The sequence below is a fragment of the Lepidochelys kempii genome, chromosome 7, assembly GCF_965140285.1.
Source record: "Lepidochelys kempii isolate rLepKem1 chromosome 7, rLepKem1.hap1, whole genome shotgun sequence".
NCBI classification, from domain to species: Eukaryota; Metazoa; Chordata; order Testudines; family Cheloniidae; genus Lepidochelys; species Lepidochelys kempii.
Window position 1 is genome coordinate 33,049,615 of NC_136386.1, and position 26,346 is coordinate 33,075,960.

Genomic DNA, 26,346 nt, shown 5'->3' on the forward strand with positions numbered 1-26,346 from the left:
CTGCTGGGACCCACAAGGGAAAAATCTCCAGCAACAGCGCATGCGGCGGGTACACACCTAGCATGGAATGGACATAAGCAAGCACTCAAAAGGAGAATATTTTGGGAGGGAGAGTTCCCCCAAGTTTGCCTGGCAGGGGACCCACTGTTAGCCCCCCTGCCTCCTCCCAAGTATGTAAAGCCAAGACACACACTATCGTCCTTCTGTCCCATGGTGAGGATCCCTATAACCACAACACACACACACTCACTGCCTTCTCTCACAGCAAGGGTCCATACAGCCAGAACACACAAACACATTCACCCTCGTGTCTCACAGTGAGGGTCCATACAATCAGAACACACATATACATCCCCCGTCATGTGTGTCGGTGAGGGTCCATATATCAGACTCCCCCCTCCCCCACACTCATGTCTCCCTGCAAGGGCCCCTATAGCCAGGAAACACATATACTGACCCTCTTATCTCACAGCGAGGGTTCCGGAAGCCAGACTGCACACACATACATACCCATACACACACAGACCCTCGTATTTCCCAGTGAGGATCCATATATCCAGAACAGCCACACACTCACCCTCACATCCCACAATTAGGATCCCTATAGCCAGAACACACACACACACTCACTCACCCTTATGTCTCAAAATGAGGGTTCTTACAGCCAGAACATACACACTCTCATGTCCCATGGCGAGGGTCCCTATAGCCAGAACATACACACATGCACACACACACACACACACACTCGCCATAGTATCTTGCGGCTAGGATAGGGTCCCTATAGTCATAACACACACATACTCTTGCCCTCATGTGTCTCAGTGAGGATCTAATATCCAGAACACACATACACACACACTAGTGTCCCACACTGAGGGTCCCAATAGCCAAAACACACACACACCTGCCCTTGTGTCCCACAGCAAGGATCCCTATAGTGAGAAGATACACACCCGACCTCATGTCTTGCAGCAAGGATCCCTTTAGCCAGAACACACATGCACACCCTTGTGTATCGTGGTGACAGTCCTTATAGCCAGAACACACACTCAACATAGTATCTTACGGCAAGGGTCCCTATACTCAGAACATACACATACACTAGCCCTTGTGTGTGTCGGTAAGAGTCTATATATCCGGAACAGAACACAAACACACTAAACCTCATGTCTTGTGACAAGGGTCCCTATAGCTAGAACACTCACTCCCCCTTATGTCCCATGGTGAGGGTCCCTATAGCCAAAACATACATACACACACACACAGGCCTTCATGTCTCTCAGCGAGAGTCCATGTATCCAGAACACATACACACACACACTCGTCTCTCACAACAAGGGTCCCTAGAGCCAGAACAATCACACACTCACCCTTATGTCTCACAGCAAGGATCCCTATGGCCTAAACACACACTCCATCTTCTGTCACAGCAACAGTCCCTAAAGCCAAAATACATACACATTAGTCCTCGTGTATCACGGCAAGGGTCCATATAGCCAGACCACACCCACTCCCACACTCACCCTCTTGTCTCACAGCAAGGGTCCCTATAGTCAGAACACACACGCTCGTCGTAGTATCTTGCGGCCAGGGTCCCTACAGTCATTCACCCTCATGTGTGTCAGTAAGAGTCTGTATAGTCAGAACACACACACTCAGTCATCCTCATGTCTCGCGGCACACACACACACACACTCACTCGTGCCTCATGGCAAGGATTCCTATAGCCGGAAAACACACACACTCACCCTTGAGTCTCACAGCAAGAGCCCCTATAGCCAGAACACACATGTGTACTTGCCCTTGTGTTTCATGTGAAGGGTCCATACACACAGAACACACACACATATTTGCCCTCATGTTTTACAGTGCGCACACACACAGACACACGCTCGCCCTCAAGTGTTATGGCAAGGGTCCCTATAGCCAACACACACACAAACACTTGCTCTCATGTGTGTCGGTGAGGGTTCATATATCCAGAACACACACACACCCATCTCATGGCAAGAGTCGCCTATAGCCAAATCGCACACACATCACCCTCTTCTCTCGCAGCGAGGGTCCCTATAACTAGAACACACACATGCCCTCACCCTGATGTTTCACACAAAAGGTCCATATATAAAGAACACACACTCGCCTTCATGTTTTACAGCATGCACACACACACACACACACACACACAATCACTCATCTTCGAACCTCATGGCAAAGGTCCCCATAGACAGAACACACAATCTTGTCTGCTAGCAGCATTCCTATAGGAGGAACCCACACACGGTCACCCTCGTTTTTTGTGGCGAGGGTCCCTATAACTAGAATGCACACTTGCCATCCTGTCTTATCTGAGGGTCCATATATCCAGAGCACACACACACTCGCCCTCGAGTCTCAGAGTGAGGGTCCTATAGCTGAAACACACACTCACCATAGTGTCATCCTGCGAGGGTCCCTATAGTCAGAACATACACATTGTGACAAAGTTCCTCCTACACCTTGGTGGGTCTTGCACTTATTGGCGGATTTGCTCGCCTTGGAGCTTCACGGCAGCCCTCAGCTTGGCCGTTTTTCTGAATTCACAGTCCAGGGCGACTCCTCCTGGGTCTGATCAGGAGTTGGGAGGATTTGCGGGGAACCCGGGCCCGCCCTCTACTCCGGGTTCCAGCCCAGGGCCCTGTGGAAATGCAGCTGTCTAGAGTGCCTCCTGGAACAGCTGTGCGACAGCTACAACTCCTGGGCTACTTCCCCATGGCCTCCTCCCAACACCTTCTTTATCCTCACCACAGGACCTTCCTCCTGGTGTCTGACTATGCTTGTACACGTCAGTCCTCCAACAGTCCGCGTTCTCACTCTCAGCTCCTAGTGCCTCTTGCTCCCAGCTCCTCACACGCACACCACAAACTGAGCTCCTTTTTAAAACCCAGGTGCCCTGATTAGCCTGCCTTAATTGATTCTAGCAGCTTCTTGATTGGCTGCAGGTGTTCTAATCAGCCTGTCTTAATTATCTCCAGAAGGTTCCTGATTGTTCTGGAACCTTCCCTGTTACCTTACCCAGGGAAAAGGGACCTACTTAGCCTGGGGCTAATATGTCTGCTTCTATTACTCTCCTATAGCCATCTGGTCCAACCCTGTCACAACATATACAAGCTCTCATGTGTGTCAGTGAGGGTCCATATATCCAGAACACACACATACACTTGCCCTTGTGTCCAACAGCAAGGATCCTTATAGCTAGAACACACACATACACGTGCCTTGAGACAAGGATCTCTATAGCCAGAACACACACATATACACACACTTACACTGCTGTCTGGCATCGAGGATCTCTATACCCAGAACACACACACACACACACACACACACACTCTGTGGTCTTGCAGCGAGGGTCCCTATAACCAGAACACACACACACACACCCTCATTCCTCAAGGGCGAAAGTCCAAATAGCCTGACCACTCACACATGCCTGTTATCTGACTGCAAGGATCCATCTTATCCGGACACACACATAAACCCCCTTGTGTCTCACTCTGATGATCCTTACCAGCAGGACATACTTACACACCCTTGGGTATCACTGCTAGAGTCCATACACTAGGATACACACAGACACCCTCACATCTCATTTGGAGGGTCCATATTGCTGGGACACACACATCCTCACGCATCAGCATGACGGTCCATTCTTCTGGGATGCAAATGCACACCTTTGTGTCTGAGTATGAAGGTACATCCTGCCAGGATACACATACGCTCTCCAGTCTCACTGCGGGGGGCTATACTGCTTAGACACATACACACATACCTTCCTGTCTGATTGCGAGGGTCCATACCAGCAGGAGACACATGCATCCCCTCGTATTTCGCTGTAAAGGTCTGTACCACTAGGACACACACACACACCCCATCCTGAGTGCAAGGGTCCATACCACCAGGCCTCACAGACACTCTCGTAACTCACTGCAAGAGACCACACCACCAGAACACATATGCACATTCTTGTATCTCAGCGTGAGGGTCCATACTGATTGGACACTCTGAGCATTAAGACTCAAGGGCATACACGTGAGTGGATCAACAGGAAACACACACACCCCTCTTGTCTCAGTGAGAGGCTCATACCACTGGGACACAAGCGTAGGCCCTCAAGTTTGCGGACGATTCCAAGCTGGGAGGGGTTGCAAGTGCTTTGGAGGATAGGATTATAATTCAAAATGATCTGGACAAACTGGAGAAATGGTCTGAAGTAAATAGGATGAAATTCAATAAGGACAAATGCAAAGTACTCCACGTAGGAAGGAACAATCATTGCACACACATACAAAATGGGAAATGACTGCCTAGAAAGGAGTACTGCGGAAAGGATCTGGGGGTCATAGTGGACCACAAGCTAAATAAGAGTCAACAGCATAATGCTGTTGCAAAAAAAGCAAACATAATTCTGGGATGTATTAGCAGGAGTGTTGTAAGCAAGACACGAGAAGTAATTCTTCCTCTCTACTCCGCACTGATTAGGCCTCAACTGGAATAGTGTGTCCAGTTCTGGACACCACATTTCAGGAAAGATGTGGGCAAAAAGGAGAAAGTCCTGAGAAGAGCAACAAAAATGATCAAACGTCTAAAAAACATGATCTATGAGGGAAGATTGAAAAAATTGGGTTTGTCTAGTCTGGAGAAGAGAAGACTGAGAGGGGACATGATAAACAGTTTTCAAGGACATAAAAGGTTACAAGGAGGAGGGAGAAAAATTGTTTTTCTTAACCTGTGAGGATAGGACAAGGAGCAATGGGCATAAATTGCAGCAAGGGCGGTTTAGGTTGGACATCAGAAAAAAATTCCTAACTGTCAGGGTGATTAAGCACTGGAATAAATTGCCTAGGGAGGTTGTGGAATCTCCATCAAATCATTGGAGATTTTTAAGAGCAGGTTTGACAAACGCCTGTCAGGAATGGTCTAGGTAATACTTAGTCCTACCATGAGTGCAGGGGACTGGACTAGATGACCTCTCAAGGTCCCTTCAAGTCCTATGATTCTATGTCTGACTGTGAGTATACACACCACCAGGAGACACACACACATCCTCATGTATCACTATAATAGCCCATACAGCCAGGATACACACACATGTCCTCATATCTCAGTGTCCATATCACATGGACACACATGCGTGCCCTCCTGTCTGAGTGTGAGATTCTCTATCCCCAGGAACGACACGCACACCCTCACATCTCATTTTGAGGGCTCATACTGCCAGGACACACATGCACTCCCTTGAGTCTAACTGACTGTCTATACAGCCAGGGTGCACGCACACACCCTCATGTCAGTGAGAAGATCCACATTGCCGGGACACAAATGCATGTCCTTAAGTCTGAGTGCCGGGGTCTATATCACCAGAACACAAACACACACGCTTGTGGCTGCCAGGACATTCACATGCATGCCATCACAACCGTGTTAGTGGTGGACTAACAGGAAACATACACAGCTCAGGTATGTGTGTTCAGGTCTCAGTGCCGGGGCCATACTGCCAGGACACACACAAACACACACACACATCCTTGTGTCTGTCCGTGAGTGTACATACTACTGGGAAACACACATACGTTCTTATGTCTCACTGTGAAAGTCTATACAGCCAGGATACACAGGCTGCAGACATACCCCCTGTCCCTGTGCATGATGGGCTTATACCACCAGGTCACTCATGTACAGCCTCCTGAGTGTGAGGGTCTGTACCGCCAGGACGCACACACATGCCTTCCATCTCATTTAGAGGGTCCGTACGACCAGGTTACACAGGAACACCCCCATGTCTCACTGAGAGAGTCAGTACATCCAGAACAAACAACCTCGGATCTCAGTGCAAGGGTCCATGCCACTTAGACACAAATGTACACCCTCAAGTCTCATGGCAAGGGTCCCTATAGCCAGAACACATACACACGCGCTCTACTCTCTTGTGGGGATGGTCTCTATAGCTAGAATGTGAATGCACACACACACACACACACACACACCCAAGTCCTCATTTCTTCCAGCATGGGTCCCTGTAGCCAGAACACACATGCACACTCGCCCTTCTGTCGCACACAAAGGGTTCCTCTAGCCAGAACACATTCACCTTCGTGTCTCATGGCAAGGATCCCTATAGCTAGAACACACACAGACACACACACAAACATGTCTCATGGCAAGAGTCGTCTATAGCCAAATCACACACACACTCGCCCTCTTCTCTTGCGGCGAGGATCCCTATAGCTAGAACACACAAGTGCACTTGCCCTCGTGTTTCACACAAAGGGTCCATATATAGAGAACACACATTCGCCCTCATGTTTTACAGCACGCACACACACACCTTCAAATCCCATGGTAAAGGTCCCTGTGGCCAGAAGACACACACACTCGCCCTCCTGTCATACATGAAGGGTCCATATATTGAGCACACGTGTGCACGCGCACACACACACACACTCACCTTCTTGTCTCATGGCAAGGGTTCCCATAGCCAGAACACACACTTGCTATAGTATCATGCAGCGAGAGTCCTTATAGTCACAACACACTCACATACTTGCTCTCATATATCCAGAACACACACACACTTGCCCTCAAGTCTCACATCAACAGTCCCCATATTCAGAACACACACACTGGCCCTCGAGTCTCATGGTGAGCGTTTCTATTGACAGAACACACATGCGCCCTCTTGGCAGTATGAACCATTGAACTCAGACTCGGTGTGCATGTGTGTCCTAATTGCCCAGATCATCGCATTGATGCATGAGGACATACGTGTGCCAGCAGCAGAGACTCTCTCATGGAGACGCGAGGGTGTGCACATGTGTCCTGGTGGTACGGACCCTGGCACTAAGACACATGGACATGCATGTGTCTTCCGGCCATGTGGATCATCTCACTGACGTGAGGGTGTGTGCACACTCCCTGGCTGTATGGACCGTCACAGTGAGACTCAAGGGAGTGCATGTGTCTCCTGGCAGTACAGAGCCTCAGAACAAGATATGAGGGTGTGCGTGTCATTCCTGGGGATAGAGACTCTCACACTCAGACAGGAGGGCACGCATGTGTGTCCCTGTGATATGGACACTTGCACTGAGACATGAGGGCATGTGTGTGTATCCTGGCTGTATGGGCTATTGTAGTGATACATGAGGATGTGTGTGTGCCTCCTGGTGGTGTGTATACTCACAGTCAGACATGAGGGCCTATGATTGTGTTCCAGTGGTACGACCCTCTCACTGAGACAGGAAGTATGTGCGTGTTTCCTGTTGATCCAGTCAAGTGTATGCCCTTGTGTCTTAATGCTCGGAGTGTCCCGTCAGTATGGACCCTTCCTGTCTCAGTGCGATGGTCCATGCCACTGGGAAACGTACAGACCCTTGTGTTCATGGCAAGGGTGCATGTCACACACACACACACACACTTCATTTCTCTGTAAGAGGCTCTATACCTCCCAGATACAGCCCCTCCTGTCTCACTGTAGGAGCCATGCAGCCAGAACAGATGTATACCCCGCTCAGTTCTCATTTCCCAGGTCTTTATGCCAGGGACACATAACATGCCCTGGTGTCGCACTGCAAGCGTCCGTGCCCCCGGGACATTCACACATGTCCTCGTGTCTCATTTCAAGGGTTGGTACCAGCAGAACACACACGCATGCCTGTGTGTGTCAGTATGAGGGTTCACACTGCTCTCTCTGTCTCACACACACACACACATACGTACGTCTCAGTACATGTACACAGCAGCTGGGAGGGTGCTTCCCAGGGTGGGTAGTCAGACACATGGTAGCTCTGCTAGAACAAGCCTGCTAAAAACAGTGTATCTGGGGACAGCAGCTCAGGCTAGCTGCCCAGGGCAGGTTTGTAGTCTGGCAGGTGGCCTGAAAGGCTGCTACGTTTAGCACACTGGCTCAAGCAGAGCTAGCACGTCTGTCCATCTAAGCTAGGAAGAACGCTACCAACTGCAGCACAGAGGCTCCCACAGTGTGAGGGTTCAGACCCCCGAGACATATCCACCCCACCCTCCTGTCTCAGTGTGAGGGTGCATAACCCTGAGACACACATGCACATCCTTCTGTCTTAGTGTGAGCGTTCATACCCCCGAGACACATGCACACACCTTCCTGTCTCAGTGGGAGGGTGTGACACTCTGTATCTTGGGGGAACACCCTGTGCCCCCATGTTCATCCTTATAATACGATTGTGTGGTATCCAATGCAAAGTTTGTCATGTCGGGTATCTTCGGAAGGCACATGATGCACTGAACATTCTTGGTACAATAATGTTCTAGTAATGTTATAGGTTTTAATTTCATGTATATAGTTATGAGGCTGTAAATGTATCCTCATGGCTTAAAACAAGCCCAGGCTAAACTCTCCAGGAACCAGAGGGGCAGTTCACACCCCATCAGGACATGTATGGGACAAACCCAGCCTAGCCTCACAGGAACAAAGGACACTGGCCTAAGCAGCAAAAAAAGATTGGTTGGACTCTTGAGGAGTCACCTCCCTTCCCTTGGTCAGTTTGGGACTGCGATGAGGTAATGTTCACCTGACCCTGAAGGGGGGGGCAAAGCCAAGAGGGAAGAAAGAACATGATAAAAAGGAGAGACATTTGCCATGGTCTTCCTCTCTCTTCCACCTCCATTCACTGACACCACCACCAAGTGACTGAAGCGCTGATCAAAGGGGAGAGCCTGGCTGAAGGGGGGGGGGGCAGGGGATAGCTCAGTGGTTTGAGCATTGGCCTGCTAAACCCAGGGTTGTGAATTCAATCCTTGAGGTGGCCATTTAGGGATCGGGGATTGGTCCTGCTTTGAGCAGGGGCTTGGCTAGATGACCTCCTGAGGTCCCTTCCAACCCTGATATTCTATGTTTCAACCAGCCAGCCTGTGGTGAGAAGCATATAAGTTTGTATGGGAACTGAACGTGTTAAGATCAGCTTAGAATGCATTTTGCATTTATTTCATTTGACCAAATCTGACTTCTTGTGCTTTTGACTTATGATCACTTAAAGTCTATCTTCTGCAGTTAATAAATGTGTTTGTTTATTCTACCTGATGCAGTGCGTTTGGTTTGGAGCGTGAGACTTCCCTTGGGATAACAAGCCTAGTACATATCAATTTCTTTGTTAAATTGACAAACTCATATAAGCTTGCAGCGTTCAGCGGGCATAACTGGACACTGCAAGATGGAGGTTCCTAGAGTTGTGTCTGGGACCAGAGATATTGGCTAGTGTCATTCAATTTCACAATCCAAGCAGAGAGCTGGCCAAAAGTGCTCACTCACATAGCTGGGAACAGCTTACATGACCGGGAGTGGGTGTTCTCACAGCAGAGTTGGGTAAGACTGGCTCCTAGAGTCGAGGATTGGAGTGACCTAGCGGATCACCAGTCCAGATAACACCAGAGGAATGTCACAGAAGGTGCATACCCCCGGAACACGCACACATTCCCTGATATCTCAGTGTGAGGGTTTATACCCCAGAGACACACACTCAAACCATTCTGTCGCAGCGTGAGCCTTCATACCCCCAAGGCACACATACAGACCCTCCTGTCTCAATGTAAGAGTTCACACCCCTGCGACACAAACCCACATCCTCCTGTCTCAGTGTGACCATTCATACACCCAAGACACACACCCTCCTGTCTCAGTGTCAAGGTTCATGGCCCCAACACACACACACACACACACTCACTCACACTCCTGTCTCACTGAAAAGGTTCAGACCCCCTAGACACACCTTCCTGTCTCGGGGGAGGGGGTTCATACCCCCGAGACACACACACACAAATTCCTGTCTCTGTGTGACCATTCATACCCTCGAGACACACACCCACACCCTCCTGTCTCAGTGGGAGGGTTCATACCCCTGAGACACACACACAACTTCCTGTCTCAGTGTCAAGGTTCCAAGACCCACACACACACACATACACACACCCTTATATCTCAGTGAGAGGGTTCATATCGCCTAGGCACACCCTCCTGTCTCAGTTGGAAGGTTCATACTCCCAAGAGACACACACACACACCCTCCTGTCCCAATGTGAGCGTTCATACACCCAAGACCCTCCTCTTGCAGTGTAAGTGTTCATAACCCCAAGACATACAGACACACCCTCCTGTCTCAATGTCAGAGTTTATACCCCCGAGACACACACACCCTCCTGTCTCAGTGAGAAAGTTCAGACTCCCTAGCCACACACTTCTGTCTCAGTTGCCAGGTTCATACTCCCGAGACACACACACGCACCCTCCTGTCTCAGTGTCAGGGTTCATACCCCTGGGGACACAAACACACACTCTCCTATATCAGTGAGATGGTTCACAGCCCTGAAAAACACTCTCTCTCTCTCTCTCACACACACACACACACACACACACCACCTCCTGTTTCAGTGAGAGGGTTCATACCCCTGAGACACAAAAACAAACACACATCCTCCTGTATCAGTGAAAGGGTTCATAGCTCCCGAGACACACACACACACACACACACCCACCCACACACACACACACACACCCTCCTGTCTCAGTGAGAAGGTTCATACCCCCTGGGCACACCCTCCTGTCTCAGTTAGAGGGTTCATCATCCCGGGACACACACACACACCCTCCTGTCTCACTGAGAGGGTTCGTAACCCATAGACACACCCTCCTGTCTCAGTGTGAGCAGTCATATCCCCGAGACAAACACACATCCTCCTGTCTCAGTGAAAGGGTTCATAGCCCTGGAGACACAGACACACACAAACACACCCCCTCCTGTCTCAGAGAGAGGGTTCATACCCCCTAGGCACACCCTCCTCTCTCAGTGGCAGAGTTAATACCCCCAAGAAACATGTGCACAACCTTCTGTCTCAGTGGGAGTATTCATACACCCAAGAAACACACACACACACACCCCTGGCTCAGTGAGAGGTTTAATATGCCTGAGGCACTCATACATACCTCTTGTCTCAGTGGGAGGGTTCATATCCCCGAGACACAAACGCACACATTCCTGTCTCAGTATCAGAATTCATACCCCCACAACACAAACGCACACCCTTGGGTCTCAGTGTGAGCATTCATACACCTGAGACAGACACGCACACCCTCCTGTCTAACTGTCAGTGTTCATACCCCTGAGAGACACACACACACCCTCCTGTCTCAGTGAGAGGGTTCATATCACCAAGACACACACACACACACACGCCATCCTCTTTCAGTGAGAAGGCTTAAACCCCCGAGGCACACCCTCCCCTTTCAATGGGAGAGTTAATACCCCCGAGACACCCATGCACACACTCCTGTCTCAGTATCAGAATTCATACCCCCGCGACATGAACGCACATCCTCCTGTCTAAGTGTCAGCAGACACACACACACATACACCCTCCTGTCTCATTGAGAGGGTTCTTCCCCCCGAGACAAACACACACACATGTCCTCCTCTCTCAGTGAGAGGGTTCATATCAGCAAGTCACACGAGCACCCCCTCCTGTCTCAGTGTCAGGGTTCATACCCCCGAGACACAACCCCCCCACACACACACACCCTCCTGTCTCAGTGTCATACCCCCAAGACACACACACACACGCCATCCTCTCTTAGTGAGAAGGTTTATGCCTCCAAGGCACACCCTCCTGTCTCAGTGGGAGGGTGTATTGTCCCAAGACACGCGCACACACCCTCCTGTCTCAGTGTGAGTGGTCATACCCCCGAGACACACAACACACACCCTCCTGTCTCAGTGAGACGGTTCATATCCCCTAGGCACACCCTCCTATCTCAGTGTGAGCATTCATACACCCGAGACACATGCACACACACATCCAACACACACACACCCAACATACACCCTTCTGTCTCAGTGGGAGGGTTCATACCCCCGAGACACACATGCACACACTCCTGTCTCAGTATCAGAATTCATACCCCAGCGACACAAAAGCACACCCTGTCTCAGTGTGAGTGTTCATACACCCAAGACAGACACACACCCTCCTGTCTCAGTGTCAGGGTTTAATCCCCCAGGATACACACACACACACACACACACACACACTCCTGTCTCATTGAGAGGGTTCATACCTCCAAGGCACACAAGCACCCCCTCCTGTCTCGTGTCAGGGTTTATACCCCCAGGAGACACACACACACACATATGCCATCCTCTCTCCGTGAAAAGGTTTATAACCCCTAGGCACACCCTCCTGTTTCAGTGTCAGCGTTCATACCCCAGGACACGGACACACGGACACACCCCCTCACCCTCCTGTCTCATTCAGAGGGTTCATACCCCAGAGACACACACACAAATCCTCCTGTCTCAGTGAGAGGGTTCATATCACCGAGACACATAAGCACCCCCGCCTGTGTCAGTGGGAGGGTGCATACACCCAAGACAGACACACACACACACCCCTATTTCAATGTGAGCGTTCATATCCCCAAGACCCTCCTCTTGCAGTGTGAGCATTCATACCTCGAAGACACACACACAGACCCTCCTGTCTCTGTGTGAGCGTTCATACACCTGAGATACATACACATTCACACCATCCTGTCTCAGTGGGAGAGTTCATACCCCAAGACACACACACACCCTCCTATCTCAGTGTGAGCTTTTATACCCTCGAGACACACAGACGCACGCCCTCCTGTCTCAGTGTCAGGGTTCATACCCTGGGACACACACCAATACGCCTCCTGTCTCAGTGAGAACGTTCAGACTCCCTAGGCACACCCTCCTGTCTCAGTGTCAGAATTCATACCCCAGAGACACAAATGCACATCCTGTCTCAGTGTGAGCATTCATACACCCAAGACACACACACCCCCTCCTGTCTCAGTGTAAGGGTTTATACCCCCAGGATATATATATATACACACACACCCACACACCATCCTGTCTCATTGAGAGGGTTCATACCCCCTAGGCACACCCTCCTGTCTCAATGGCAGAGTTAATACTCCCAAGACACATGTGCACAACCTCCTATCTCAGTTTGAGCATTCATACCCCCCACACACACACACCCCCTCCTGTCTCAGTATGAGTGGTCATACCCCTGAGACACACATAGACACACACACAAACACCCTCCTGTCTTAGTGAGAGGGTTCATACCCCCTAGCACACCCTCCACTTTCACTGGCAGAGTTAATACCCCCGAGACACATGTGCACAACCTCCTGTCTCAGTGTCAGGGTTCCTACCCCCCCCCCCACACACACCCCCTCCTGTCTCAGTATGAGTGGTCATACCCCTGAGACACACATAGACACACACACAAACACCCTCCTGTCTTAGTGAGAGGGTTCATACCCCCTAGCACACCCTCCACTTTCACTGGCAGAGTTAATACCCCCGAGACACATGTGCACAACCTCCTGTCTCAGTGTCAGGGTTCCTACCCCCCCCCCACACACACCCCCCTCCTGTCTCAGTGGGAGAGTTCATACCACCAAGACACACTCTCCTGTCTCAGTGGGATGGTGCATACCCCCGAGACACACACGCAAATCCTCCGTCTCAGTGGAAGCATTCATGCCCTGGGACACACGTGCATACCCTCGCATCTCAGTGCAAGGTTCTGAAGCACTGGGATACACACGCACACCCTCATGTCTCAGTGTGAGGGTTCGTACCCGCAGTACACACACACACACTAATGCCTTATTTCAAGGGTCCATACAACCAGAACACACACAAACAATTCCCTGTCTCAGTGTGAGGGTCCATACCACAGTCTGGTACATATCCATGCTCTCATTTCTCAGTGCAAGGGTCTGTAACACAGGAACACACACACCCCTACGTGTGTCAGTGTGATCTTCCGTTCCGCCAAGATGCACATACTCATACCCTTGCATCTCGAGGGTCCATACCACCAGGACACACACGTGTACACCCCTGTCTGAATGTGAGAGTCCGTAACATGGCAAGATGCACACATCCTCGAGTCTCAATGAAAGAGTCCATTCCGCTGGGACACACACATGTCCGTGGGTGTCAGTGTGAGGGTCTGTACCACGAGAACACGTACACACCCTCATGTGTCATTTCAAGCTCTATACAGTCAGGACACACAGGCACGCCCCTGTGTTTCGCTGCCACGGGCCGTACCACCACTTCAGACACACCCCCGTGTGTCTCAGCATGAGGGTCTGTACCAACAGGGATACACGCAGGACACGTGTCTCCCTACAAGAGTCTGTACTGCCAGGACACGCACACATCCCCTCAGGTCTCACTGCTAGGATCCATAGCACCAGTCAACACATACATGCACTCATGTCTCAGTGTGAGGGTCCATACCGCCGGGACACTCACAGACACCCTTGTGTATCAGTGCAAGACTCTATAGCTCCAGGACACACACGCACACCCCTGGGTCTGAGTGCAAAGGTCTTTACTGCTGGGACACACACACACGCACACCTCTTGTCTCAGTGCAAAGGTCGATTTTCTCTTATGTGCCACACACAGGCACCCTTGTGAATCATCACTAACTGCGCACAAGCAATGTTAAGCAAACACCAGTTAAAAAGCAGAGGCCCAGATCCCAGGCTAGTGCAAATCAGCACACTTCAGCTGGTTTCAACACAGCTATGCTGATTTCCTCTTGGCTGAGGGGTCTACCCCCTGCCTTCAAAATCCCCCCACAGCCATCACCATAGACACGGCTGCTAACAATCAGAGCATCGCCCTGAGCCACATGCTGTTTGCCCCAGCTTCACAGTGCAGGAAATCTAGTTTTATCCTTTTGGCTTTGGCACATGCTTGACTCTCTACCACCCGGCTGTACAACACGGCTGGTCGAGCAAAACATCTGGGACCATGGCAGAAACCACCGCGAGTCGAGAGATGAATCAAGCGGATGGGAGGGAGGGAGGGAGGGAGGGAGGGAGGGAGAGAGGGAAGAAAAATAACCGGAAGAGAGAAATGAAGGAGGGATGGTGGGAAGATCAGAAGGGAGGAGTGGAAATTAAAACTTCTGTTCGTTGGGGTGAAAATAACAAAGGTAAAGTGTCATACCTTGGCTGTTTAACGTCAGATGAGCAGGACCTTGAGGGGAGAGGAAAAGATAAAAAGAAAGAAAGAAAAAAGACTAGTCATATAAACGCACAGAAAAAAGGAGGGTTTAATCTTTTTGCCACAATTTAAAAGCTGTTTTTAACTTGTGACAGACATCCAGGCCCCAGGGGGAGAGAAAAAGGGTGGGGGGAGAGAGAGAGAAAAGGGGTTCGGATGCCGAAACAGAGTGAACAAAAACAAGAAAGGGAAGGAAAAAGAGAGAGAGAACTCAAAAGCCCGGACAGATCGAACTGAAATTGAAAGAGGACGACAGAAGAGAGTCTGTGAGGGGTCTTTATTAGACTCTTAAAAAAAAAAAAAAAAGCATTCGGGGCCCCTCTGTGGCAGAGAGACGGGGAAATGCTTCTTTTTTTTTCCAGTTAAACAATAAAATTAAGAAAAAATAACAATGGAGAAAGAGACACAAACCAAGGCCTGAGAAGGCATGTAGGGGACGATGTTGCCTTTGGTGCCGGAGGGTCCTGCAGGAAGAGCTGGAGCGTACTGCTGCTTTGGGAGGCAAGGGGGTTAGTGGTGGGAGGTCACCAGGGTTAGCTGGGGACTGGCTGGCCTCTCGCACCGCCCAAGTGACTCAGGAGTGATCCCAGTCAGGCAAAAGGAGCTGCCCCCGGTGTAAATCAGGAGGAACGAACTCCCCAGCAGTCAGTAGGGAGACTTTTCCCCTACCGCAGCCCAGTTGGAAGCAGGGCTAACTGCATCACAATGAGAAGAGCTATGTACAGGTGTCAGTCAGGACGGAGTCACTCCACAGAAGTCAGTGGAGAGAATTACCCTTTTGGTCACCATGGTGTAAACCAGGAGTCACTCCAGGGAAGGCAGTAGTGCTGATTGCTCTTCCCCTCCCCCAGTCTGACACGGGAACACCGCCAAAGCCAGAGGAGCGACACACACAGTGAAAATCAGGCGTCACTCCGCTGCAGCCACCAGTGCCGGTTCCCCTCTTGCCCACCCAGCCTAGACCCGGAGTAACCCCATGGCACTCACTGGGGCTGGCTCCCCTCGCACTCACCCCGGGGCAAATCAGCGTCACCCCGCAGGAACACAGGTGGCTGTCTCAGCACCAGCAGAGACCAACATCAACAGCTTCGCTGCCAAGCACCCTTGTACCTCCGACACCTGCTGCTCCTGGGCATTTTTGCCACCCCAGCCTGGCACCTCCCAGCGCAGAGAGAAAGGAAACACTGATTGAAGAGATGCGACCCTCATGCATGGCAGCATGGTGGGGCAGTTACAATACCTCAGAGCCATCGCTTACCCTGCAGGGTGGGAGACTCCAAACAAGGGGTAAGGCCAGGTGCAACCCCACATGGTTTCCTCCAACCCAGGTCATCGCCCGTCCCTCCTTGGGGAAGCAGGGGCTGCTAGAGTAGACAGGGACCCTGTGAATCCCAGGAGTCCTGAATCCCAAACCATCACGCCCCTCTAACCACCAGACCCTATTCAGCTCCCAGAATCAGGAACTGAACCCAGGAGTCCTGGCTCCAAGCCTTGCCTCCTCTACCCCACTACACCCCACTCCCCTCCCTCTTGCATGACAGAATTGGGGGCCATACCCTAACTTCTAACAAGGGTTTAGATGCCCGTTGCTATGGCCGCTCTGGTTTCCCATCTGATTTTGGCTACTTATGGAGGTTGGGGGTTGGAAAGGAAACGGGACGGCTCATGGCATTTGGGCAGATTCCCCTGCTTACAGCCCAGTTCCTGCCTGATCACTGCAACTCAGCTTTGCATGCTGCATATGTCAGTCTGCAGTGGTGCAGAAGACTGGGATGTGGGGATCAGCTGCTGGATCCACCCAGCCCAGCCCTCATACCACCTCCTGACAGACCATGGGGGTAGATCCCTGGGGTCCAGCTGCTGGGATCCACCCAGCCCAGATCATGTGCTGCCTCCGGATAGATCATTATGTGGCAATTAACAGATCTCCTGGGATCAGCTGCTAGGATCCAACAAGCCTAGCCTCTGCCCTACCTAACAATACATTGTATTGGGGGGATAGATCACCTTGGATTGACCCCTGGGTCCAGCCCCTATGGTACCTTCCATTCCAATAGATCAAAGAGGGAATAAAGATCCCCTGGGATCCCCTGTTGGGATCCACCCACCCCATCCTCCACACTCCCTCCTGAGAGATCAGGGTGTGGGGGATAGATCTCTGGGGATCAACTGCTGGGATTCACCCAGCCTAGGACCTGCACTGCCTTCTGACAGACTGGGGGGATAGATCCCTTGGGATCAACCACTGGGACTCACCCAGACTAGGCTCCGTGCTCCCTTCTGAGAGATCAGGGTGTGAGGGGTAGAGCTCTTGGGATCAAGTGCTGGGATCCACTCTGCCCAGCCCCCATGCTGCCTCCTGATAGATTGAGGTGTGGGGGATAGATCACAGGGGATCCATCAGGCCAAGCATCCCAACCCTCTGTCTCTCATGGAGGGAACTGTGCGGAGCCACTGTGTGGGGAGCCAGGAGCAAAGGGTAGCTAATTCCCGAAACAGCCCCTCCTTCTGCTCTTCTCCCACCCCTCCCCTGAGGGCAAGGATGAAGATGGGCAGGCAGGAGCAGGAGGCATTAATATTTCTCTCCCGCCCGCCACAGTGCCTCCCGTGTCATTAATCATCATGTGCGCTCCTCTCCCCGCGCCAGGCAGCTGCTTCCAAGACATCAGGCCATTTCATGCAAATGACATGGAGCCCTCTCTGCCCCACACCCAGATGCCCCACCCCAAGACGCATGCTTCCCCTTATCCCTCACCACCTCTACCCAGCCCAAAGGCACCATTTGCAGCCTGTAGGGCTTATACCCTGCAGGGGCAGGAGAGTTTGACCTTCAAAGACAGGAGTCCTGGCTCCCATCTCACGCAGTCCTGCTCTAACCACTACACCCCGCTCCCCTCCCAGAGCCAGGGACAGAACCCAGGAATCCTCATGCCCTAATCCCTGGCTCAGCGGGGTGGGAAATGGGACATGGGGCCTGGCCCCTCTGGAAAGCCCCAGCTCCAATCCAAGGCAGGGGTGGTAGGCTTGGGGGTGGCAGTGGGGGTGATATGAAGCCACTATCCCTTGGCCATCTTCCACAGGGTGACATGAAACGAGTCTGCTGGGTATCAGCCTGATTTCCAGTAGGCCGTGCTGCTCAGTGACATCCCAACTGGCCACCTGGCTACTGTGAGCCGACAGCAACCACAGAGTCTTGACTCCCCGAGATTGCACACTGGGGACACACTGCCGTGGGGAGTCTGTGTGGAGCAGGATCTTGGGGCTGTGAGGGCTACAGTGGGTGAAGAGTTAATGGCCACAGGTGCGGGGAGCTTGGGAAGGTGGGCAGGGAGCTGCAGCAGGCTTCCCTGCAGATGTAGGGGCTGCAGTGTGGGGGAGGACTGGAGAGGGGAAGGAGGAGAGGGGTGGAAACTGCATGGAGGCTGAGACCAGGCCCAAACACCCCCCTCCACAGGCCCAGGCCTGGCACATTAGGATGCTGTCTGCTCTCCTCCCGTCACCATGGAGACCAGCTCCAAGGATCCCTCAGGCATGACAGCGGTGGCCATATTGTTCCAACACTACAGCCTCCCCCCAATACCCTGGCAGGACGGGGGCCCTCTGGAGAGAAAGCCATGGGGGGAGGACAGTGTCCACTGGCACCACGGAAGGAAGGATGAAGCTGGTGCCCCACAATCCTGACCTGCAGCCCTGCTCTCCCAGCCACCCTCCCCCCACACTAACCAGGAGACCCCAGCTCTATTATGCAGCAGCTTCTGGCAGTTGGGAGGCTATAAATCATACCCAGCGTCCGCCGGGGTCCCACCCCAGCCTCCTTACTGGCAACTGCTCACAGCTGTGTGAGCACAGACAGCCAACGCTGCCAGCCCCCCAGCACCTGTGCCCTCCTGACACTCACCGCACAGGCCCTCACATGCACACTCACTTTACACAGGCCTCCCCTGCACACATGCCACATGACCCTCCCTCACACAGTCACTTTACACAGACCCTCCCTTGCATGCACACTCCTACCTTCACGCCCCATGCAGACACACACACACTACACACCTCTCATGTAGGTGCACCTGCCTAGCCTATAGACACAAACACACAATCACATATGGGCACACGCCACACACACATTCCAACATGCCAACACATGCCAAACACACATACAACAGAACATGGTGACATACTGGGGTATCTCTCACACACACACACACACACACACACACACACACACACACCAGGACATTCTGGTACATGTACAACATGCTCCTACATGGGCTTGCACCTGCCCCGACATTCACCATCTGCAGCACGCACGCCTACCGTTGCAGTCACGGCGTGACACAGGCACTGTTGAGTATGCCGCACAGCCTTGCACGTGGCTGGAGACGGGACATTGGGCGGGGAGGGCCAGGACTCTGAGGTGGCACTGAGCATTCTCTGCCCAGGTGTTGGCTGGCTCTTGCTCACATGCTCAGGCTCTAGCTGGTGGCCCATGTGGGGTCAGGAAGGAATTTTACCCAAGTTAGATTGGCAGGGACCTTGGGGGTGGGGGGAGAAGGGTTGCCTTCCTCTGCAGTGTGTGGGCGCTGGTCGATCACCAAGATCACCTGGGTATTTCTCACTTCATTGGCCTCAGGCCATAGCGCCCTCTGGTCCCTCCTCTTCTCTGCCTGTGGCACATCACTGTCTAGTCTCCCGTGGGCTTTGGTTTCATTGCAGGTGCTGGGTTTGGTATATGGGTGCTGGCCTGTGCTATACAGATCAGGTGGTTCCTCCTGGCCTTAAACCCTGTGACACTCACACCCTTACATCCTCCCTTGTGCCCTTACACACCCATTCACACACATATGTATGCCACATGCACACACTTGGGTAGGTCCCCTCACACCCTGACCCGATCCTTCACAACATCATGCACTCACACATGTGTGCACGCTACACATGCCCACTCACTCATGCACACGAGAGCCTGTGCTTGCCCAGAGCAGTCTGGGGTGGGGGGGTGATTAATGGCCCTGTCCACTGGCCTGGCCCGGGCGCCCAGATAACATGCCCTGCTTTGTCTCGGATCATGTCAGTTAATGACAGGCCCGTAATCGGCATGGAGCTGCTGCCCGGGAGATTAATAACAGTGCAGGGCCCCAAATAATGCAAATCACAATTCAGGTATTTGCATAACATGAGCTCATTGGTTCCAATCTCCCTCATTTGCATATCAATACTCAATTGGTTCCAATGGCCCCTTTTATTAGCATAACACAAGGCCATTGGCCCTCATGAGTTTGGATGCTGGGGGGAATAAGGGCAGGGGTACTGGGAGTCATGGACTAATGGGGTGGGGGCTGCAGCTGTCTGCCCCAGCCTTCAAATGGGGAGAGCCAGGAAAGGAAAGTTCATTGTGTGGGAGGGGTGGGGGGTTGTGGGGCATGGATGGGAGGTGCAAGAAGCCAGAGGAGGCAGAGGTGTGTTTGCACACCCATGTGACCATGTGCACATCTTTCACGCCAATGATGTACGGGCCAAAGGATGCACAGGACTGCTTTCTCTGCACATGCAAGGGAAAGGTGGGGCCTATCGTACAGACTCTGCACACAGGTGGTGTGGGTTCAAAAGACAGGCAACATACATGCACTCACACAGACATGAACATAGAAGCACACACACCCTCATGGGCAGCACCTACTCCAAACACAATACATGCAGAGGAGATGGGCATCTCGTTTCCCCTGCAGACATATGCAGACTCCACAGGTGGCATGTGCTTTGTATGGGTCCATGTGTGGCTAAGCAGAACACAACTGTATGCATGTTCTCACCCCACACATGGGGAACACAGGAAGGGGGGTGCTCCAACACTGTCACCCACAGCCATACTCTGCACACACAGAAACCACCAGAGGTTCATGTTCCACATGGTATGCTCACACATACACACACACACACACACACACACAATACTCAGGAAGCACATCATGCATCCAACATTCTTACACGCAGACATGTGCCACCCAAGCCAAACACATGGGAGAGGCACATTCCATGCAAAATATTCACCCACAAACATGGGGAAATGCACAGAAAACACGCAGGAGGGCTATATTCCACATGGCACATTTGCACACCTATTCTATACCCACACAACGCATGGGAGGCGAGTGTCTGTGTGCACTGACTATATGTGTGCAGCCCCCCATGTCCACCGCGCACACAATACCCAGGCTGCTGTGCCCATACTCTTGTCTGTGGAAACCAAGTGCCTCCCATGTAACGTATCTCACCCCCTCCATGATGCCCCCTGCCTCTTCACCCAGTGGGAGGGGGAGGCTGCAGCACCCAAGTCCCCACCCTCTCTTCGGTGATTCCTGTTCTAAGCAGACATGACATCAAGTCACCATGCTGCTAAATCTTATCTCCCCAGCACAGACGCCTGTCCGTCCCCCGCACTGCAGCACACAGCATCAGGGGGTGCCAGGACACTCACAAACAAACACACACACACACACACACACAGAGTCTGTACCCCCACAAACACACAACGTCAGCTCACGCACACCACCTGTAACCCCTCCAAAAGACACACACACACAGCTGCGCCCCTACACAACTCCAGGGAGACAGCCAGTCACACACACACACGGCCAGTCACCCTCTCCCCATTAGGCCACCAAGGGACAAAATGGTGGCAAGAGACAAGAGCAGACTTACACACAAACGCCCACACACACTAATTCCACACTGGCGCTGTGCGAAGACACAGCAGCAGAATACAAGCGGGGGAAGGGGAGATACAAGCAGGGACACACACACACCGTCCCCCCCCAAAGAGTTAGTCCCATTCCCCTCCCACACACACACTGCATCCAGGCTCCACTAGAGGGGGGCCCAGTGGAGCCCCCATTCCCCTCCCACACATCCCCCTGCTCATGACACGGGCACAATCACACTCCAGGGAAGCAGCCCCCAGAGTGCCCAGTCCCCACCCTGAAACACAACCTGCTCCACCAACTAGCAACAGCCACGCCCCTCCCAGAGCTGAGGCTAGAACCCAGGAGTTCTGGCTCCCAGCCCCCTCCCTGCTCTAAGCCTGCTCTTGCAATGGAGTGGGGGGCATGGCCTCCATGGGGGTGGATTGTGATGGGGTAGGCAGCATGGTCTCCGTGAGTGGATGTGGGGTGCGCTGGAGCAGGGTCTCTGCAATGGGGGCGATAGAGAGCACGTTAGAGAGGAGCACAGTCTCTGAGCTGGTGTCTTGAGATGGCTGCTCGGGGACAAGCCTCACCCAGCGAGTTGGGGGGAGGGGGCAGGGAAAATGCAGGCAAGAGGCTTCCCCTCACAGGTCCCCTGAGTCCCCCAAAGCTCCCAGACACACACACACACACACACGCACCCACGGCTCCCCTCAGGCCCTGGGAACCCCACAACTGCCAACCCCTCTCCGTTGCCCATCATTTACTGCGGCACTCAGCCAGCCAGCTGCCAGGGGGATTGTGGGAAAGGAGCAGGGAGCAACTGGCTGGATTCCCCCCTTGCTTGGGGACTCCTGGGTCTGCTTGCAAAACGGGTGCTATCTACACCCCTACTCATCCAACCCCAAACTCTCCTCCGTGGAGCACACCAGCCTGCTGGGGGGCAGCCTCCCAAGCCCAGAGCCCTCCCATTCCCAAACACAAACACACCCCAGCCCGGCACAGCACCCATTCTGCATGCCGCACTGCCCTGTGTTTTGGGTAGACCCTACAGTAACTGACCTGGGAGGACAGCTGCCATGCTTCAGGAGACCCTACAGTAAAACACCAGCCCACACAGCCCCAACACACCCAGGAGACCCTACAATAACACACCTGCCAATGCAATATGAGATAGGATTTGGAGAGGGAAATGGCTGCTGCCCTGAGCTCCCAGCTGAGGTTCAGCATGAATGGAAAAAAATGAATTTACCCAGCAGGCAGAGCCAGGGACAGAACGGGGTCTGTCCGGTTCAGGGGGGCGGGGAATGCTGGGCGGGGGGCACCTGCTACGACCTAGTCCTAGTGTGTGTAGGGACTGGTTGGCAAGCTCTGGGGGAAAAAAGAAGTGAGGGGCAGAGTGTGTGTGTGTGGGGCTGGAGAGCAGTGTGGGGGTGGGGTTGAGCTGCAGGGGATATTTATACAGGCATCCCTCACCCAGTGCTGAGATGCAGATGCCTGTGGGGTGGGCTGCAGAGCCCTTTATGCTGGGATCCCTTGCCCAGCACTGAGATGCAGCCCCTGGCACAGGAGTTGTCCATACAGGGATCCTGTGGGGGAGGGGGCAGGGTATGGAGTTGCCCTCCCTGGATACTCTGGGATGCCTTCTTGGCCCTGGTAACTGGGCAACAGGATGGGGAGATGGGTTGGGGGACCAGGTTCTCCCATGGGGATTGGGCCCCTTTCCCATATGGGACCACAACTGAGAAATCAAATATACAACACACACACCCCTCACAGACACAACTTGTATTTACAAGCACCACAACACACATCAACATTCAACACTCAACAGAGTACACAAACACACACTGCACTTACACACACACACACCCCACTCACACACTCTGAGCACACACACCCCACTCACGCACACCACTCACACACACACCCCACTCACACACACAAACATCACTCACATACTCTGCACACACGCACAACCACTCACACTCTGCACAGACACACACACCACTTGCACTCTGAGCACGCACATACCACTCACTCACTCAGCGCACGCACACACAGAAACACACACACACTCACTGTGAGCGTGTACACACACACACCACTCACGCACTCTGAATGTGCACATGTGCCCACACACACAGTGCTCGTGCATGCTCACTGAACACACATTCACAATGCAGTCATATATCCCACATACCCCCCCACACACGTCCCACATGCACTCACATCTGAACACAACCTCCATGGACTCACCTCCATGCACTGCCCGCACAACACAGCACACACACACCACACTGACACACCAAAGCACCTGCACCGAACAATCCCTCCATAGAAATAACATTCCCTGCCCCCTGTAACTCCCCGTGCAACCCATCCCCCCGTTACTGCATGGGGGATAGACAAGGGCAATACCCCCTCCCCATACCACCCCCCTCCCTGGTCTCTTAGACAAGCTCCACAAAACTCACAATCAAATCGAGGCCACAACCCTGCCCACAAATGCCAAGGCTACATCCACAAGCGAGACAACCCCTCAAGGAGTAATGAGAAAGGGGACGGTCCAGAGCCCAGGGAGGAGGGGCTTGGGGGCAGGAAGGAGAGCATGGGGGCTGGGAAAGCCACAGAAGTGGGGGTGCCTTCTAATTTGTGGGGTGCAGTCTATTCCACCCCCAGGGCAGGATCGCTCCCAACGGACTATTCCAGTCTAGCAGAGCAGTACAGGGCTCTATGGGCTGTGTTTGTGGGGAAGCTCTCCACTCCAATATCTCGGTTCTGATCCAGTCCTTCCCTAACCCCCTCGTGTCGGATCACGCATAGGATCTGACACTAGCCCCCCTCCCCCCACCGCCCCAGCAACAAAGCAGTATATGACCCTTCCCATGTGGGGCAAACAGCCACAGAGACAGACTGCTATTACTGTGCTCTTATCCCCCACACCGAGACAAGGTAAACCCTGGGAGACTGGGGGGACCCCAAGACAACTGGCGATGTCTGGCTGTAGGGGCAACCCCAAGACAGACACCCTGGCAGGAAGTGACCCCTTGGGATCCAATTCACCATCATGTGGGGGGAGCACAGAGCTGGGGTGCTGCTGGAACACAGGGAAACCCCAACCCAGTCACCCAGGAGCCCCCCAAGTCCAGGCACTCCTCGATGGACCCTCACAGGGCAAGGGAGCAGGAAACAGCTCCCCCACCCCGGCAAGACATGAATTTGCTTCTTGTAGCATGGCCCCAACCCACACCATCCAAAGCCAGCACAGAGAATGCAAAGGGGTCACTCACCTTCCATCGTATGCTCTTCTGCCACCGACACCCCCACAGACGCAGCCAGACAGACACACAGAGAAAGAAAGAGAGGGAGTTAGTGAGGGGGGGGCCAGGCCACCAGCACAGACACACATTTACAGATAACTAGGTAAAGAGACCATAGGAGACAATGCTGCCCCCCAGGGGAATAGACCGTAGGGAGCCACACTGCTTCCAGAGGTGAGGATAGACCATAGGGGGCCACGCTGCCCCCGGCGCATGGGGGGGATAGACTGTAGGGAGTCACGCTGCCCCCAGGGCAGAGGGGATAGATGTTAGGGGCCAAGCTGCCCTTGGGGGGCTGGGATAGACGGTAGGGGGCCACGCTGCCCCTGGGCGGGACAGACTGTAGGGGCCATGCTGCCCCCGGGGGGTGAGGATAGACGGTAGGGAGCATGCTGCCCCTAGGGAAGGGGGAAATAGGCTGGAGGAGCACAGTGTGCTGAGTTCGCCAATCCCCCAGTCCTGCCCCACAATTTCCCCACTATGGGCTTCCTCAGGGCAGTGGGCAGGATGGGAACCAAAGGACCATGGTGGGGCTCTCTATGCGGAGCCCTCACTCTGGCCCCCCAGACTCCCCAGTCTGGGGTTGGCAGGGTCTGGGGTCGGCAGGGTCTGGGGTCCCAGTTTACAGACACTAAATCCCTCTCCCCCCACCACAGTGCCAGAGACGTTGGCAGGAGGGGTTAGTGGTGGGGAGGGGTGACAGGCCAAACCAATCATAACAGGACAAGATCTGTGCAAGCCAATGCCCCAGGTGCCCCTCACCACACCCACATCCCTGGCCATCCCAGCCTGGCCTCCACACCCAGTCCCACTGGTGCCCCATAGCCCTGGCCATCTCAGCCTGGCCGATGCCCCTCACCCCACCCACAGCCCTGGCCATCTCAGCCCAGGTTCCACACCCAGTCCCCCTCACCCCACCCACAGCCTGGGCTCCACACCCCACCCACAGCCCTGGCCATCTCAGCCCGGCCGATGCCCCTCACCCCACCCCCTGCTGGTGATCGCACTCCAGCCCCACATGGCAGCCTGGAAGCCCATGGAGTGGGGGTGGGGGGTTATTTTGAAGGACCTGGGTTGATTGGGCTAGTTTCAGAAGCTGCCTTTGATCTGTGGGAGGAGCCCCTCTCCTTGGCTGGGATGTGAGCCCTGTGCAGAAGGGCCCTTTGATGATGTAAACACGTGGCTCAGCTGCTTTGGTGGGGCTACATGGTAGGCAGG

The 26,346-nt window shown here is 53.2% G+C and overlaps 1 protein-coding gene across 21 annotated transcripts in view; it reads right to left on the reverse strand.

Annotated features, from left to right (window-relative positions):
• NRXN2 (neurexin 2) overlaps nt 1-26,346 on the reverse strand; it is a 274,833-nt gene that overhangs the window by 207,852 nt on the left and 40,635 nt on the right. For 18 of the 21 annotated variants that reach the window (XM_073351981.2, XM_073351971.2, XM_073351978.2 and 15 more), the window contains exons 3-4: nt 25,099-25,116; nt 15,069-15,098 (exon numbers count right to left, since the gene is read on the reverse strand). In XM_073351981.2, coding sequence (XP_073208082.1) covers nt 15,069-15,098; nt 25,099-25,116 — 48 coding nt within the window. The remainder of the gene's footprint in view (nt 1-15,068; nt 15,099-25,098; nt 25,117-26,346) is intronic. The other 3 variants (XM_073351968.2, XM_073351963.2, XM_073351962.2) reach the window with 1 other exon arrangement.